At 36.7% G+C, this 16,877-nt stretch overlaps 1 protein-coding gene across 3 annotated transcripts in view; it reads right to left on the bottom strand.

The window, feature by feature from the left end:
• Positions 1-6,688: 6,688 nt before the first annotated feature.
• Positions 6,689-16,877, bottom strand: part of hts (adducin 1-like protein hts) — a 31,045-nt gene continuing 20,856 nt past the window's right edge. For 2 of the 3 annotated variants that reach the window (XM_066285029.1, XM_066285030.1), the window contains exons 9-17: positions 16,169-16,282; positions 15,897-16,011; positions 15,578-15,748; positions 15,399-15,521; positions 14,740-14,811; positions 14,553-14,621; positions 10,768-10,835; positions 8,136-8,247; positions 6,689-8,074 (exon numbers count right to left, since the gene is read on the bottom strand). In XM_066285029.1, coding sequence (XP_066141126.1) covers positions 8,137-8,247; positions 10,768-10,835; positions 14,553-14,621; positions 14,740-14,811; positions 15,399-15,521; positions 15,578-15,748; positions 15,897-16,011; positions 16,169-16,282 — 843 coding nt within the window. In that variant the 3' untranslated portion in view covers positions 6,689-8,074; position 8,136. The remainder of the gene's footprint in view (positions 8,075-8,135; positions 8,248-10,767; positions 10,836-14,552; positions 14,622-14,739; positions 14,812-15,398; positions 15,522-15,577; positions 15,749-15,896; positions 16,012-16,168; positions 16,283-16,877) is intronic. The other variant, XM_066285031.1, reaches the window with a different exon arrangement.

A 16,877-nucleotide genomic window follows, 5' to 3' on the forward strand; every position in this document is an offset into this window, starting at 1 on the left:
TAATCCTTTCTTACCTTAACGGGGACACTTTGAAGACATGACACTCCGCACTCTCGAAGAAACTCAACCGCATCTTCAGCTCTTACAAAATACCTGAAATGGTCATTCCATCATGGTCTCGGACGTGCCACTCCTTTCGGCGACCCATGATGGTGCAATTTCGAATGTAAATTAATTGGAGACGTATTAATACGCCATATTAAAGATACGTGTGAAGAATGCGTTTTTCGAGCAATCCACTCAGATTATTACATCAGGAGGATTTTTCAATTTTAATGAGTTTTTTGGTTTTTATCCTGCAATCCGTCCAGGTCGACCGTCAGATTGTGATTTTAATAATTGTTTTTTCTTGTTATTGTCCGATGATTAATGTGGCCTAGTTCCATGCTGGTACGGAGTAAACACGTTGATTTAAGACGTTTTGTTTGCGAGGTACCCACTCGGGTTCTACGCTCGTCAAATAAAGTAAAGGCGTAAATAAGCGCAGGTTATTACGTATTGGGCAAAACACGTTTTTTTTCTTCAAATTGTTTTTTAAATTTAAAATTATTTGCGCAATAAAGTTAGACAGCAATAAATAAAATAGGAAGTCCGTACAGAGGGTGTAAGTGCAATAGCGGAACATACTTTAACGGCTGATTTCACATTTAAAAATATGAAAGAAAGTAAGGCAAAAGCCTCCTAAGGGACCTACGACCCATCAAATGATGACCATTTCGAACACTCACTTTAAGACTTTTAATTGAGGTAGTTCTGGAATTTTGTTTTTTTAATTTATTGTTTTTATTGATTTTGAACTTTGTTTTTTAGCTTTGTTATCGCTTCGTATCAAAGAAATTAATTTAGTTTTGCTACACAATTTCACTACCCAATTTCAGCTTCGCACCTTGCTATGTCCCTTTTAAAGCCACACATTATTAAACAGCTTGTCTTACGACGATTCATGAAAAGCAACTTTTTCACTTAATTTTTGACAAGAAACCACATTGCAATGTGAAATCGTCATAAAAATCAAAGGATATAGGAATTTGTTAATTAAATGCAGCTCCTACCCTCGTTTCGAACACCACTCCGTATTTCCTGGGAGTCACCTTCGAAGGGCCGTAGCTCTCTTAAGAAATTTTTGCGGTCCTGTGTTTATATCAGCTTTTCTTCACATTTTCTGATGTTAAATCAGTCCTTAAAATATGCCCCCCTGTCTCATTTCCACTCTGTATATAGAATGTCCGTTCTCGCATAATATATGACGAAAATAAATCATCGGGTTCTATAAATATAAAAATCAATTAAGGAAGGTACAAAAAAAGTCGCACAAGAGTATGTTCAGCATATCGAACTGTTTTAATGGAAGCGGCGCAGGTTATCACAGAGATTATGCCGTTTGGCATTTTAATAGCAGAGAGAACAGAAATTCATAGAAGAGGCAGGGATAGAAGAAATAATGCCAGGGAGGAAGAACTGGTTGAATAGTAGAAAGTCTGGATAATGAAAGCGAGCATGACAGCGTGGACCAAAATATCGATCCCCGAGGTGGAAATATGGTTCAATAAGAAACACGACCAGATCAATTACTTGGACAGTACCTATGCAGATTAGAACAAGAACTGTTGCCAGAATGTTGGTACTATGAGACGATGGTAAATACAGTGATGCATAATATCTCCCAGTGTCGAAGACTGCCCACACATAGGAACACATTTGAGGAAGAAATGAAAATAACATTAAATGTAGGAATCATAGTGAGTGAAATGTTAAAAAAAAAATGAGAATATATAGGTAACGGTTAATAATTATTTAATGGAAGTCATCGGTGAAAAGGAAAAAGACCAAAAAGTAAGAAAAGCCAAAAACTAAGAACAGTAGATACGCTCATCATTGTTTGAAATAATAGTAAGCAGTAATTTTGGATGGAAAAACGGCCAAGGGGGGATGTTTTAATAGGTATAAAACCAATATAGTCTAGACATTAAATCGCCCGACTGGGTAGCTGAGGTTTCCTCCTAAAACAGAAAATCTAATGGAGACAGATCTGGTGAACGTGCCGGCCAAATGACTCGACCGGCATATATTTTACACAAATAGTCAGCTAGTCTCTTAGCGTTGAATTGATAGTTTTGAATTATATCGCCAAGCAAGTCCAGGAAAAAACATAAACGCTTTTCCAAAATAAAAATTTTTCATTATAGTAATTTTTCAAATTTCGAAGCGATATACGTTTTAAACTCCAATTTGTGCGACTTTGCCCTAATTAAAACGACCTAGTATCTTTTATGAATACCGAAATCCTCGCGGTTCAGTTTTCGAAACGGACACTTTGTATATTATACAGGGTATTTTTAAGCCAGATTTAAGACAAAAAATTCATATAAGGACATGCCTGAAAATGTTTTGGCTTCGATCTACAGGGTTTTTTTAAAAGACACTTTTTTTCGCGTTTTTTAATTATCTGTGTATTTTTTATCAACACTTGCTGAAAATTTGTGCATATCATATACCGAATGTTTCTTACAAACGGAAACTTTTGGACTTTGATTTCATATACGGGGTGATGCGGTTTAATGGGTCTTGAGCTATTTTTTATCGCATTTTTTTCTGTTAATATTTTGAATCTTTTAGACAAGTTTCTAAAGTCCGCATCGAGTTTTCTTACTTTTCAGTCTCTCGCAAAATTTCGCTCCAAATCAATGATTTAGGTAATATTCACGATATTAGTCAAAGGTGTTCTACATCAATTATTTTAAGTAATAAAGTAAAACTTAGTGAAGTTGGCCACGATTATTTGTTTCATTTGTATGCTGTCAGGTTTGACAACTATTGGCTGTTAGCCGCCGGAAACTGTCACAAAGCAATGTGACAAGTATTTGTTAACACCTTGTGTGTCGAAGCTAAAGTACTTTTGAATTGTTTTTATATGAACTTTTCGTTTTAAATTTGGGTTAGGATTCACTCATTAAATTCTTTTCCACCTATTCAGAAACACCCTGTATATATAATCTCCTCCAAAAAAATTTAAATGCTTGAAGTGGTCAATTTAAGTTAATTATTTTCGTGAGGAATAATTTATAATAAAAATAATAAAAACACCCATGGAACGTTTGTTTGAGGCGCAATGAAAACATTGGTGCATAGGGACCTACTTGCACCTATAGCAAACATTGATGCTCTAAGATAGAGAATCATTGACACAGCTAACGAGCTAGGAAAAACATTAACGATAAGAGTAACAAGAACGCTAATTAGAAGAAATTGTCGACAACGCATTTAGAACAAAGATGGTCACATTGAGAATGAGCAATAATTCAATTTAAATGTATTTGATGTATTCTTTTATGTGTTTTTATATTCAAATTTACACCATTTTTTGTTAATTTTCCAATTACAAATTTAAGTTAAATTGTTCACTTCAAGCATTTCGACTATTTTTTTGGAACCTCAAAAGATTTGTTGAACATATTATACCTCACTAAAAAGCTATTCAAATGAGAAAGTTTTTTAGAATAATTTGCGCTTATGTGACTTTGAAATATTTTTTAAAACTGGGCAGAAGAAGTTAATATAGGTGATGTTCATAAATTATTTTATGGAAGTTTTTGCTGAAAATCTTCACATAATGCAAATGTTTTCGGAAACGTTAGATTTCATACGGAAAATCATAATGTTAGGCAACTAACCAATTAGCGAAAGCAAAAAAAAATTAAAAAGGATTCGTTGAAAAATCACTCTGAAATCATTAAGACCCTCAATTTACAGTAAAAAAAATGAAGTAACTCAAAATTTAGTGAATTTTGGAGTATGTACATGTGGGTTCAATTTACTCCTTACCTCATGCTCTACCACTTCCTCAAAGGAACATATCGAGTTACCAACAACCCTATTTATTTATATATATATATATAAATAATAAAAAGGATTTTTTAAGGAACTCGACGACCCTAAATGGGTTCCTTTTTTATTTAGTTCCTTATGAATTCAGAAAAACATCTAAAATATTCATATTCGTCGTCAGTAGTATTCATTTAACCCTTTCTGTCATACCGTGTAATAATAAATAGTGTCGTTATTTAAAGTTTTATCATATCAAAGGGTCAAGGGTCCTCTTGTGACTCCCTTTTAAGTGTGCTTAACGGCTATCCACGCAAAGGGCAAATCAAAAATATACCTTTCGTCCATTTGGTTCGCGCTCAAAAGAGACCCTTCGTTAACTAATTACAGGGGACATACTGGGACGTGGAAGAGAGCGAGAAATTCCTTAATATTTATAGTTATATATTGATAATTTCCGATGTAGGTACTCATTTGATATAATTACTGTAAAAGGTAATCGAATCGTTATGATGTGGCAAACAATTATAGTTTTATCTCGTGTTGAGGTCGAAGTCGAACCAATTTCTTCACGCCGATTAAAGCAGACCGCCTAAGGGCCCCCACTAATGACTTTCCTGATATTTTGCATATCACCTGTCTTAATTACAATTAATTCCTCTCATTTGCCATTTTATGCTAAATAATTTCATTAACGAGATATTATTAAACTTCCAGGTTTTGCAACTTCGAAATGGCACAAAAATTGCCCCCGGACCGATGGTTGTTGACCCGCACCCTTGCTGACCTATTACCCTTTAGATTGTCCAACATTAAACTTTCATGTAAACAGCAACTTTTCCACATGCATGAACATTTTTCGAAACATGATAATTTATTAGGGCCACCTAATTGCATGTTGTGTGATTGAAGGCGCCAAGAGATCATAAGCATTAACCTCTGGCGCATAGAAAAAATACAGGTGGTCGTCAATAATGGATACGGGGCACATAGCAAACAATTGTTATAAATGATCAGCATAATGACTTCGGATATTACTTCTTTGAATAATGGGATATAAACAGTTACCAACAGAATAAAAAATAAGCCACTCCATGAATAAACCAGCGTGAGGAAGTGCCGGCTGCTTTCGTGCATAATAGCCCGTTGAAATGTCGTTGGAACTACTGATTGTTTTTATAATCAAGTTGCGATTTGAGTGATTATTGGGGTATTGATTAATCATTAATGCAACGCACAAGCTAATAGGACTATAGAGACATTATTTTTTATGTCCACATAACACATAAAAGTTTATGCGACCTCTACATTGATTAAGGTCGGCCCCTGCAAATGAGCACAGATTGTATTGAATTTAAGGTGTTCTGATGGAGGTGTAGTTTTAAAGAAACAACCACCCTCACCGCTTCGTCCGACGTTCCAAAACGATAAAATAACTGGATTAAAATATTCCTTATTTTTTTATCACGGAAAAACTGCTGGATATTCGACAATTGACGATAGTTGTTGCCTGGTGTGTCCATCCAGCATCGATGCTGTACCATCACTGTGGTTATCAGCAATGGCAAGAAGGACGCCACCCTTATGCGGTTCGGCCAAATCCATGTGTGATTCTTGCTTCCCCAAGGTTTCGTCGGCTCAGACCATGGGCAAATATGGGCTATCATTAAATTAGAGACAGTCTGAGCACACTTTCTGTGTGATGTCCTTATCAATTCCAGGATAAAATACACACGACCAAATTTATGTGGGAAGAATTTACGAGAAAAACAAGCGAATAAAAATCGAACGTGTTTGCCAATAAAAACTGTTTAAATCATGAAAACGTGATTAGACTTGTTCCTGTGCTGTCAGGTTTTGTGTTTCGACATAGTTTTAGCGAAATTATAAGTTTTTTCTTTGTGCAAATTTTATTTAAAACGCTTTTATAAGTGGAAAATGTATCGGTTTTAGGTCGGCCTTCTTCACGGTATTTTAATCTGAGCACTTGTGGCATAAAATTAAAATAAGGATTAGAGCAAGTCAAAATAACTCTTCTCACGCCGAACAATTAATATAAACAGTTTTAGAAGAATTGAGAAATGTTCCCTAAGAAGCTATTAATAATTTAATGGCGAGCATGCCTCATCAAATTCGTTTTTCTATTATCGCTAGGGGAGGCAATACTGAAAATTAAATTTAAAAAAATATTTTTTTTCTTAAATTTTTATTTATCTTGGATTTAATTTTCTACTAAATACAGAATTTGCTTCAATAATTTGTTTACTATAATAAAACGTTTCTGGATTGCCTGCTTTTTATCTTCAAATGATTTTTTCAACCGTAACAATGTTTTTCATAATTACTAAGTGATTCCATATAAATTTGGTTGTATGTAAATGTCAAATGGGCACTTAAGTACTCTGAAAACAGTTTCATGATAATTCACTGTTTGATGGCGCTATCATTATAGGAATGACAAACTCACATTTTTCTTAAATGGATTTATGGATGACTGTAACGAACTGTAGCTATTACAGTGACGAAAACTCACGTTTTCGGAGAGTGTTTATAATAATAATAGATCAGTGTACCTTTACATTTGAGGTGTAAGAGGAGGTGGCGAAGAAATACAATTTTTTAAAAGTGAAATGAAGTATTTACGTTAAACCTTTTAATTAATGGATAGTAATATTTGATAAAGCCGTCTTTGCGCCCTACGACGCCCGTTTACACTTGTAATGTAGAACTGATCTGAGTATTTTTCACAGTATAGGGAGAAGAACATGCGTCACAGCGAGGTTTGGTAATGTAATTTTTTTGGTAGTTTGAGGGAAGAGGATATAAAAGCGAAAAAAAAAGAAAAAAGATAAAATAAAATATTAAATACCAAGAAAAAAGCTATTTATTTCTTATATTTTAAGAAAAACAAAAATATTGTATATATAAAACGAATAGTTTTGTGCAAAACATCAATTGTTATAGTCGGAAGAATACCTACGTAAAATATAAACAAAATTATAAGTGTTAAATCCCGCACCCAATGCAAATGACGAACTTATTCGACGATACTGCGAATCTCTTACAAATATGGCCATTTCAATGACTTCAACGTGTTCGGTCTTACCCAACCTACGTCCGCACAATTATAGTTACAATTTAATTTCGTCGCACAATGAGGCTTGACGTAAAACAGCGAAATTATAGTGTCCTGTCCGCAAAAAGCAATAAAATTTTATACAATACATAATAATAAAAACGCTATACCCTATCTAATTAGCATTATTATAAGGAAAAATAAATGCATTTCGTCTTCGATTGTTACAATTAAAGTTTCTATTTTTGGTAACACGAATTAAGCGAGAAGTCTCAACTTTCTTTAAATTACAGCACAGCTACCGCGCACGCGCCGCTCTACGAACGGGCTTAATTGGAAAAAAAAACGTCATCCAAAAATAGAGACACGTTGTCAACTTAACCGTAATAATAACATATTGCACAGAATAAACAACTTAAATCGTGTTATTGGATGTTACAGGAGTCTGGCATTGGACCTCGTTAATTTAAAGCCCTTATTTAGCCGTAAAACAAACCCTAACAAAAAGAGCAGCGACCATCATATTGTAATCAGCACATAGAACTATGTAAGATTACAAAGAGCTCCACGCAAAAATTTACAGTTATAGAGAGAGAGAGAGAGAGAGAGAGAGAGAGGGAGGGAAAATGATTTACTATTGTTAAGACTGACATGCCCAGTAATAACGACACTCATTATTACTACTGTCAATCATAGTTAGACAAAAAATTTGGGCTTCAATATCAGCAAATGAACAAATCGTTCTTAGATGTACCAATGAAGAGTATTACAGGTTGAGTTACCATGGCAAGCACCAATAAGAGTAAAAATTTGTTCATTGGTTCCTAGACTTAGTCATTATCCTAGATAGTTCTAAGGCGTAAATTCCAGGAAAATTCAAATTGTTTATTATGCTTCCCTAACTGAACAAAACGGTTATGAATAGGTTCTACTGAAAAAGTAAATAACTCTGATCTTCCCTGTACAATTAAAGCTAAAATATAGTCGTAATATATTATAATAAAGTTTATTTTAATGAAATTAGACCATAGCAGTCCGCTGTTGTTGGCGTCACAGTGCAAAAGACTTTTTTTTAGCTGCTGCGCTACGTACTATGTGAACGAATATGTCGCTGGCAGTCTCGATGGAGGAGGCGGTTTTAGAATTACTTATAACGTTAATTGTCGTCGGCGATACCTGAAAGCCGTAACGGATCCCTTTTAAATAAGAAATTTTACTATAGAATAGACGTATTTACCTTATGCATCGCGGGATTTCTTCTCTTTCTTCTTCTTCAGGAATGATGGAGTTCTCAAGCCTTTCTTCTTCTTTTTGTCTTTCTTCGGAGATCCCTCAGATATAGAGCGGTCCTGAAACGCGACGAGAAGGTTTAAAGAGAAACCATGTTACAGTTTGTCAGAACAAGCTTAAAAGGTGTTGAAACCCATCGCACTTCCAGAATCGATGTCTCAAACTATTAATTTTCTTTAATTCATTTTTTATCCTAATATATCCAAAATAGAATGAAATTATGAATTAAACTGTTGGATTTGTTAAATTACAAATCAACGTGGAAAACTAGAATCTAAATAGTAATAGATAGGTAATAATGTCGGCATGGTTGATTCGTACTGTGTACGCACCAAGTTGATTCACGTGTATATAAAAAGGGAAATATTTCTTGTAATCTTTCACGATGCTCGTACCGCAGTAGTGCTTCTGCCGTTTATAGGTGAAGTCGGTCGGTTAATGCATTCTCGTTTTGTTAATCCCAATTTCCACTAAATATACTCATAATTTCCAAGAGAAACTCGTGATTTTTGAAACCATTTTTGTCGCTTTTGTTTGTTTTTTGTAAAATTTAAATTTTGGTCCAGTATTAAGACACGACTTATCAGTCTTAATCCGTCGTAGTAATCGTACCGTCTGCCTAAGCAATTTTAGGTTTAAATAATTTTTTTATCGTTATGCGTGTCGTGTCATATAGTTAAGTCATTGTTGTGCAATTTGTATCCGGTAGCGACTCGTTCCCGGCGTTGTCACTTTTTCAACAACATCATTTTCACCAATAAACCTCAACTATAGATACGAAGGTCGTTGGTTATTTTGCGCGAAATAGCGCCCCCGAGATTCACCTCGAACTGCACTGTGGTGCACCCTCACGTTACGCCCATGTACATGCAACATTTTCGTTTTGATAATATACCCGGTATGGCCAGACTTCGGCGCCTCTTTTTCTCAAATAAAGGCGGTCCGGGCAAACACCTTTTTGCATCCTTTCTTTTAACACGTATACATGGCGTGTCGGAAATAAGCACGTTAATTTATGCCAACGACAGATCTCGTTAAGGGCAACATTTTTTTCTAAGTATCATTTTCCTCGAAAACCGATTTTTTATTTTTATATTTCCCTCTTTAGAATTCGTGATGCGCCAATGATTCATGTTGTTGAATTCAAACTATTTGCCAGAAAAAAAGGGTCGGAGATTGACTTGCTCATACGCGTACCTCCGTCGACAAATCAAATTTATTTGATACCGCGACCGGTTAACGTTTACGTTCCGTGTTTCGACAACTAAAGCAATAAATTTGTTTAAAAAAATTGTTCTTATTTAATAAGCAAACGAAGGGGAGTTTTCAAAAAATTTTAATAAATACATATCTAACTGTTAAAAAAAAAATCCACTTTTGAATTTGACTCTTTTCTATGCTACATGATGAAAAAATCGTGTTTTTGAAGTTCTAGGTAAGTAACAAAGCCATTTTAGTATATTGTTGTGATAAAAAGGTTTGTTCCTCCTCCATGACTCCAATAATTGCAAAAACGGACGGTCAAATTAAGAAATATTGAAAACTTAATTACCCGGAAAACTGTAACACTTGGTGTATATGTAGAGGTATGTTTGGTTAAATCTATTGAGAACGACCTCCTCCGGTACCCCATTCAGTATCGTCCACTACCTACCAAATACCATGTATGTGGACAACTGTTAGACCAGTCCAATTTTGTTTGCGTGGCTGTATCAAGTTCAAAAGAAAGACGAAACATACAGCGGAGATAGTCCGTCTGTGGCTTCTCTATAGCACTCCCCGCAGGTTACAGGCACCTCTACGATCTCCAGACATCAACCCGATCGAAAATTTATGAGAAGAATTTGACAGGCATATTCGAAAACTTCCAATTACAAACAAAGAGGAATTGAAAGCTGTTTTATTACAAGAAAGGAACAAAATCAACCCGAATGTGATAGATAATTTAATAGCTTCAATTACACGACGTTTAGCTGCCGCAATGAAAGCAAAACGATAACTTACCAAGTACTAATTATTATAGTGTAAATAATTGTTTGCACTGTATGAATATTTTCTCCCTATTTTATTTGAACATTATTCAATATATGCAATGTTACGTTTGTTAACTATTAACATAACTACATGTTAAGTTAATATTGAAAAGCTTAAATCGTGGACTTTATACAGACATAAATTAACAGAAATATACTCGAGATTTTGTTGCACAAACTTTATTATAAAGTAATTTTTTCTGATTTATGAATACTTTTTTCCGAGGCTGTACGTTTATTATTTTTCTTTTAAAGAAGTTTTACCGCTTTAAAGAGCGTTCTTATTTATATGGCCACAACTGTATACGATTTCTTAGCGTAATTACGGGAACCGCGTTCATCAGCACCAGTTGAAAATTGGTGCACTGGAGACACGTTTCAATAAAACACCTGTCGCTGTGAAAGATTTTTCTCATCATTCAGGCAAACTCCAACGAGTGTTGAAACATAAACGATATGTCTTAAATGGGTTTAATAGGCACGTTAAAGTACTTGATAGTGCCTAACGGCCTACAGTTCACCAAATTATTGGGGTGGACAACTCACCTCTTTACTACTCTGCGACAAAGTGCTCATATGGGCATCCGATTGGTCTCCATTCACTGTATTCTCACCTAAAACAGTAACTCGTTAATTACTAAACAAAAGGACGACTTCAGATGTCATTTTCCAATAAGAATTAGTTGTAAATAACAAACATTTAACAAGAAAAAATAACAATAAAGTTGTTACCTGTCACCAGCCAACACCGACTTTCAACCTTCAACACGACTAGTACCCTTGTTAAACACAGAAATAAACCAAAAGGCCAGAAAAGCAACGAACGCACGCTTTTATTATCAAACACCAAAAAACACAGTGAGTCATACTACAGCTAACACATAAAATTAATGGAACTTAAAAGTTAAAATTTGGCACCTTCGTAACCCATCCAGTCGCCCGAATCGTCTAGATTTTCCTTAATTTCCTCAATATCTCGGAATTTCTGTATCTCCATATCAGCGGTAAACGCAACATTCCTGGTTTGAGAGAAAGCTGAAGCAACGGACTTCGTACGATAGAAGTTAACTTCATTGGAAACAATGATATTTACATCTGGAAATCTTCGCTTTTGCAAGACTGTGGAGTCTTTGTTCGCAACCTTTGCACAGTTGGAACTTGAACCTTCCAAAATTTCGCAGTCTTCAGATGATGATGAATCTGTAGATTTTGTGTCCCACCCCGGCGGCACGTTGATCTGAAATAAATTGCCTCGCGGTTCTTCCCTGATAGGCGACAATCGCCTTATTTCGTCCCACAAATCTGAAGGCGGTCTTGGAGGGATTTGATCTGCGTTGTCCATGATACAACTCGGAGATTTTAACTTGCGAGACACGCTTGGGCTTATCGTTATCCATAGACTCTCGGAGTAACTCTTAGACTCCTTCTGGAAGGTCGTTATGGACACATCGAGGTCTTCGGTAAACCTCTGCTTATCCGGAGTCGACTTGGCGATGCTTCTGTTGGAGACGTCTCTCGAAAATGCCGTGAATTCCTCGTCCAGCGACCCAAAAAAAACGTCCAGGATTTCCGAAACATATTCTGAGATGGTAAAAATCTTATCCGAGACGTTCAGCAAATTATCCGAGCTGTCGTCAGCTGATCTTTCGTCGATGGAGAGCAAAGTTATTACATAATTCCCAACGGAAAGGCGAAGACTATTTAAATCTTCACTGCTCAATCCGTCAGGATAAAGCTCCTCATAAAGATTCTTCAACTTCGACAGCACCTTAACAATAAGTTCGTCGCAATCGATCTCAGGGAAAACCACCAGTTCTCTAGCCTCAAAACCTTGATCGAGCAAATAATCTGCAATAGCTGTGGCAAGACGTACAATCCCTTCATCAACGTTTGGCATGAAACCAGTAACATCAGTAGTTGTTGATGGATCCTCGAAACCCTCATCGATGCTTCTTGAAGTCCCCTGTTGCGAAATGCGCTTCGCTACCTTGACAACTGCCTCTGCAGTCTCGTAATCGTCCACAACTCTCATTAAGTCACCGCTGAGGTCAGCGAAATCTGGACGAAGAATTAAATCAATCTGAGATTGGATCAAGTTGACTGAATCGTTGCTTTCAGACGCGAAACTCGGGTAGTGTTTGACTATGTCAGTTTCTTCTGCTGTTGTAAAAGGATCGTTGGTTTTAGTGATTTCTAGTCTATTTTCTTCGCCTTCGTAACAGAATTTCATGGTGGGTTCTACATGAGTAGCATTAAAAATCTCTGTTTTGGTCAATCCTCTGGCAGGGCCAAAGTGCTCACTTTGATCCTGAAGAAAATTATCATTATTCACTGTGCTTTGCTCTTGTGATATACTACAGAATTTTTGACGGGAAGCTTCTCGTGAATTTGCTACATCTTCATGTCCGTTCTCACCACTCTCTTCTTCAATATCCACCAAGATGTCGTAGGCTGTTAAAGGGTAAAACTCTAAAGTGGATACTCCATCATTCTGAGCGCACTCAGCTTCATGGTCTACAATAAAAGTATTTTCGTTTAAACTATTCTCACTGCTGGAGCCATTATTGAGTATACTTGAAGATATTTCTGAGGATTTTTGCTCTTGAGATCCATTTTGATACTTATTTGGTGTGAAGTCTGTTTGTTTTGATTTTGCAATGGCAATCTCAGGAAATTCTGAGCATTTACATTTGGGGTGAAGTTTCAGAGATTCACAGGGGGGATTTCCTTTGTGTGTTAAGCAAGACTCATTCACAAAGTCGTCAGCTGAGGAATTAATAAATACTATTTCAGGAGATAATGGATCTAAATTAGTTTCTTCATTCAAAACTTCACGTTCACAAACATTTTGATTATTGCCAACAACTTCCTTCTCCGTAATCAGGCCTGTTGGAGCTGTGACGCGTGTTCCATTGCTCAACTTTGTGTCCAGGTCGGAACCATCCAAACTCGATTTCTCAATAATCTCATCATTATCGCTCATCTTATCAATAACACCAATAGTGCTAAATGAATCTTGTCCAGTATTTTCCTCTACAGCTATCTCTTTTACACTTGATTTTCCAGTACCAACCACATATGTCTTAAATGAGGAAGATCTGCTGGAGGAGTGGTTTAATACTTGGTCATTCGTTCGCGATTCTTTCATAAATTCTTCCTCTTCACTTTCTGTTTTACTGCTCGAGCCCCATTTTCCGATATCCCCTAACCTGTCATTAATTGTATCATTGCCTCTATCATTTTGAGGGTATTCTTCAGGACTTCCGTTCCGTTTTATAACAAAAGTAGTTGTATTCGAGCTGTTTTTGCTGTTGGAGACACCATCGAATATACTCGAAGATATCTCTGACGATTTTTGTTCTTCAGGGCTATTTTCCGATTTCATCTCTCCGCTTTGGAGGCTGAGATCTGGTAAGAGTGAAGAATCAATAACATTTCCAGCGTTTGCTGCGCTGGCTCTGGCTCCTTTCATCTCCTCCATTGTATTTAACTGGGCATCATCATTTACGACATTATTACCCTCGGATGAACTGCCGTTAGAGCTATTCAGAGACATCTCCAGGTCACCGGCGAATTCCGCCAAGCTCTCTCCTACCCCAACTTGATCTCTTTCGTTAAATTCTGCAGTTTCGCTGAAAACGCCCATCTCTCCCATTAAATTGTTCTGTAACGAGTTCAAAACGCACCCTTCAAAGGAGTAAGACTGGGATTTAACGTGCAAAGTCTCAGAGAAAGTATCGACATATAGGGGGGTGTACTTGACATTACCCTCAATCTGCGGTATTACATCATTCAAATAAGACGTCTGACTGCTCCTACTTTTTAAAACCGGCACATCAACAAAATTTAAAGCTCTTGCAAAAGGGCCGATGAAGTCTTGCACACTTTGTAAGGAAATGTTAAGGGCGACTGAATGGGTTTGGCTGAGGTTAAGTGACACAGCACTATTCATCGTCCCTCGTCTAACACAAGGGTTGTTAACGCATTTAGCCAAGGTTTTAATAATGGGTCTGTCAGTAGGAGGGCGGTTGATAATGCGGGCAATATGAAAGTGAACTGGATTAGGTATTGCATATGAGCCCTTGGGGAAGCCAGCGTGACTGCTCGAGCGATAGCAGTGTGAATTTGGGAATCGGAATTTTAGTGCTTCACAACCTGGAATTGAATCATAAATGCTGTAAATGGAGGCAATTGTCTTTGTGCTCCTATAAGGCTGCCTTTTTGAAAGTATTTCAAGCGGGGTAATATTAGGGTTGCAAAGCCAGAAAACACCATGTAAAAAACTACACAACATGCAAACCTTTTAAGATAAAGGCGAAATTACTACTTACGAATACTCGCGTAACTGTTGAAAGATGTTCTTCGTTCAGCTCTTAGGAATTGATCTACTGGAGAATCGACTATACATGCAAAATAAAGATAATTTCGTGCACAATTACGGTGTTTTCCTAAACTGCGCAGTATGCAAAATGTTCTACTTTTCAAATGAGATACAAAAATTATGTGCACCGCACTTACCATCACTTAACACAACCTCTGGCTGGCTCGGCTTTGGAGCCGTTGTGGTTTCTATCCGAAGAATCTGGGGTTCTAGAATGGGAGAATATCTAGATAAGTTGTGGAGCAAATTTACGGCGATACATTGAGTTTATTGTCAATGCCAATGTGTGATTTCACAAGCCTTTTAGTACCTCTTCTGGAAGAGCAAAATCATTTAAGAATAAGCCGCAATTATGCATTTCTACATTCATTTCGTCTTCTTACAGCTTTTTGATTTTGGTGGAGATATTCGACTAAAGTTTTATAGATGCTTTAACCTGGGTAAACTAAAATTCCTATACATTTTATATTCATGGGATTTATAGGCAACGATTCGCGTTGAAAATTATTAACATATTACGGCCGCTATATGAGGTTATCGTACTCCGAAAAACCTCTTGTCTAACAGAAACGCTAAAGGAAAGCTCTTAATTATGGTCATCATCAAAAAATCTTCAAAAAAGCATAAAATATCAGAGGCATGTCTTAGATAGGCAAATTTTTCGGAAATGACTTAATCAACGTGCTACGTTCCTGTTGATTAAGCAATCGCTTGGTTCGCACCGCTTATTACAAGGTCTTTTTAGTGATCACCCGTTATTTTACTGCTAATATTAACAATAATCTGTTCAACTTACCGTCTCTGCTTTCCTCCTCCGTTTCACTTGTAACCGACGTGGGGGACCTGAGATGAAAGTTATCTAAACGCTTATTAATTTGAGCTGAAGACAATCCTTCCGATTCGCTGTAATCTGTATCATCTGAAAACAATCAAACGAAAATTTAAAAGAAAATTAAATCAGTCAATAAAACCTACATTCTCCTTTCGCCTTCTTCTCAACCACCTTTTTATAGTCTTCCAGTTCCTCGTCAGTCACACAGTCGAACGGATTTTTGGCGTACGGACTCTTATACACGGTGGCGTTGTGCTGATGGCCTCTCTGTATGATTCCTTTAGACGCTGCTCCCATTAATACCACTTGATCACCTGTGTACCCATTAATTGTAAACATTGCCTTAGCAACAAGAATTGGAGGCGAATTAAAAAACTGGTTTGATTGAGTATTAATTTGACAAGTTCGATTGAGTGTATGTGGGCACTCTTGAACATTGTAGCTTGGACCCCGATTTCGTACCTGTTTGAGTGACAGCCGCGTCCTGCATTTTACGTGCTTCCTCCCACGTGACGCCTTCAAGGATGTGCGACTGAGGACCTGCTGATATCTTGTCCGCTCTTCTGTAGTCTTTGATCTAAGTTTAAACGGTTCATAAATCATTTTAAACAGAATTAAAAGAAATTTTACGCATGCGCAAAACCATTAATCCCGAAGACGTGATCGTTTATTGCAATAAGCCTAGAGATGGCTTTATATTTAATCTCCTACGTATGCAGCAGTAATTTACGTACCTGTTGTTGTTTTTGTTTAAATTCCTTGGGGTTGGTCCCCTTCGGCACAAACTGTAACACGTCCTCGATTCTTACGGGGGTACTGGAATGACTGGGTGAGCCTTCAGCGACCCACTGAAACGGCAAAACCAGCATATCAGACATAAAGCAATAGCGGAACTTGCTTTTAAGACGCATAATTTTACAATGAGAAGTTGTTATAAAAAGGTGTGCCGGTAAGTTGTGCTATGTCAGTGAGGCTCCAATGTACTGGCTTTGCCGTTGAATCGCATGGGGTGATGAAGGGAAAAAAGAGGAAGAGTGACAAAGGCACCGCACTACGGACACACTTTTTATAATTTCTCATTAATATAGTATTTAATCAAGAAGAATATTATGGAAAAAGAAAGGTTAGAAAACTGCATATTATACTCGATGATTCGCTTAGGCGGGATTTTTCTAAAATCTCTTTCAGCAAGACATAGAGAGCGAATAGTTAAATGCAAAAATAACAAAATAGTACGGAGCATATTTTAAATTATGGGAAATTATACAGAACGGCTCGAAGCAGTGACACCCTCAATATTTTTGCTCTTAATTTTGCATGCTATAAGCTGTCATCAGTAATTGATATGAAGCGTGTCCCACTGTCCTATCTTCGAGAATTTCTGAAATATTCAGGATTTGAAAAATAACTTGCAGTTATCACGTGTTTTCAACCATCTTGTAT

The sequence above is a fragment of the Euwallacea fornicatus genome, chromosome 8 (genome assembly GCF_040115645.1).
Source record: "Euwallacea fornicatus isolate EFF26 chromosome 8, ASM4011564v1, whole genome shotgun sequence".
NCBI lineage: Eukaryota > Metazoa > Arthropoda > Insecta > Coleoptera > Curculionidae > Euwallacea > Euwallacea fornicatus.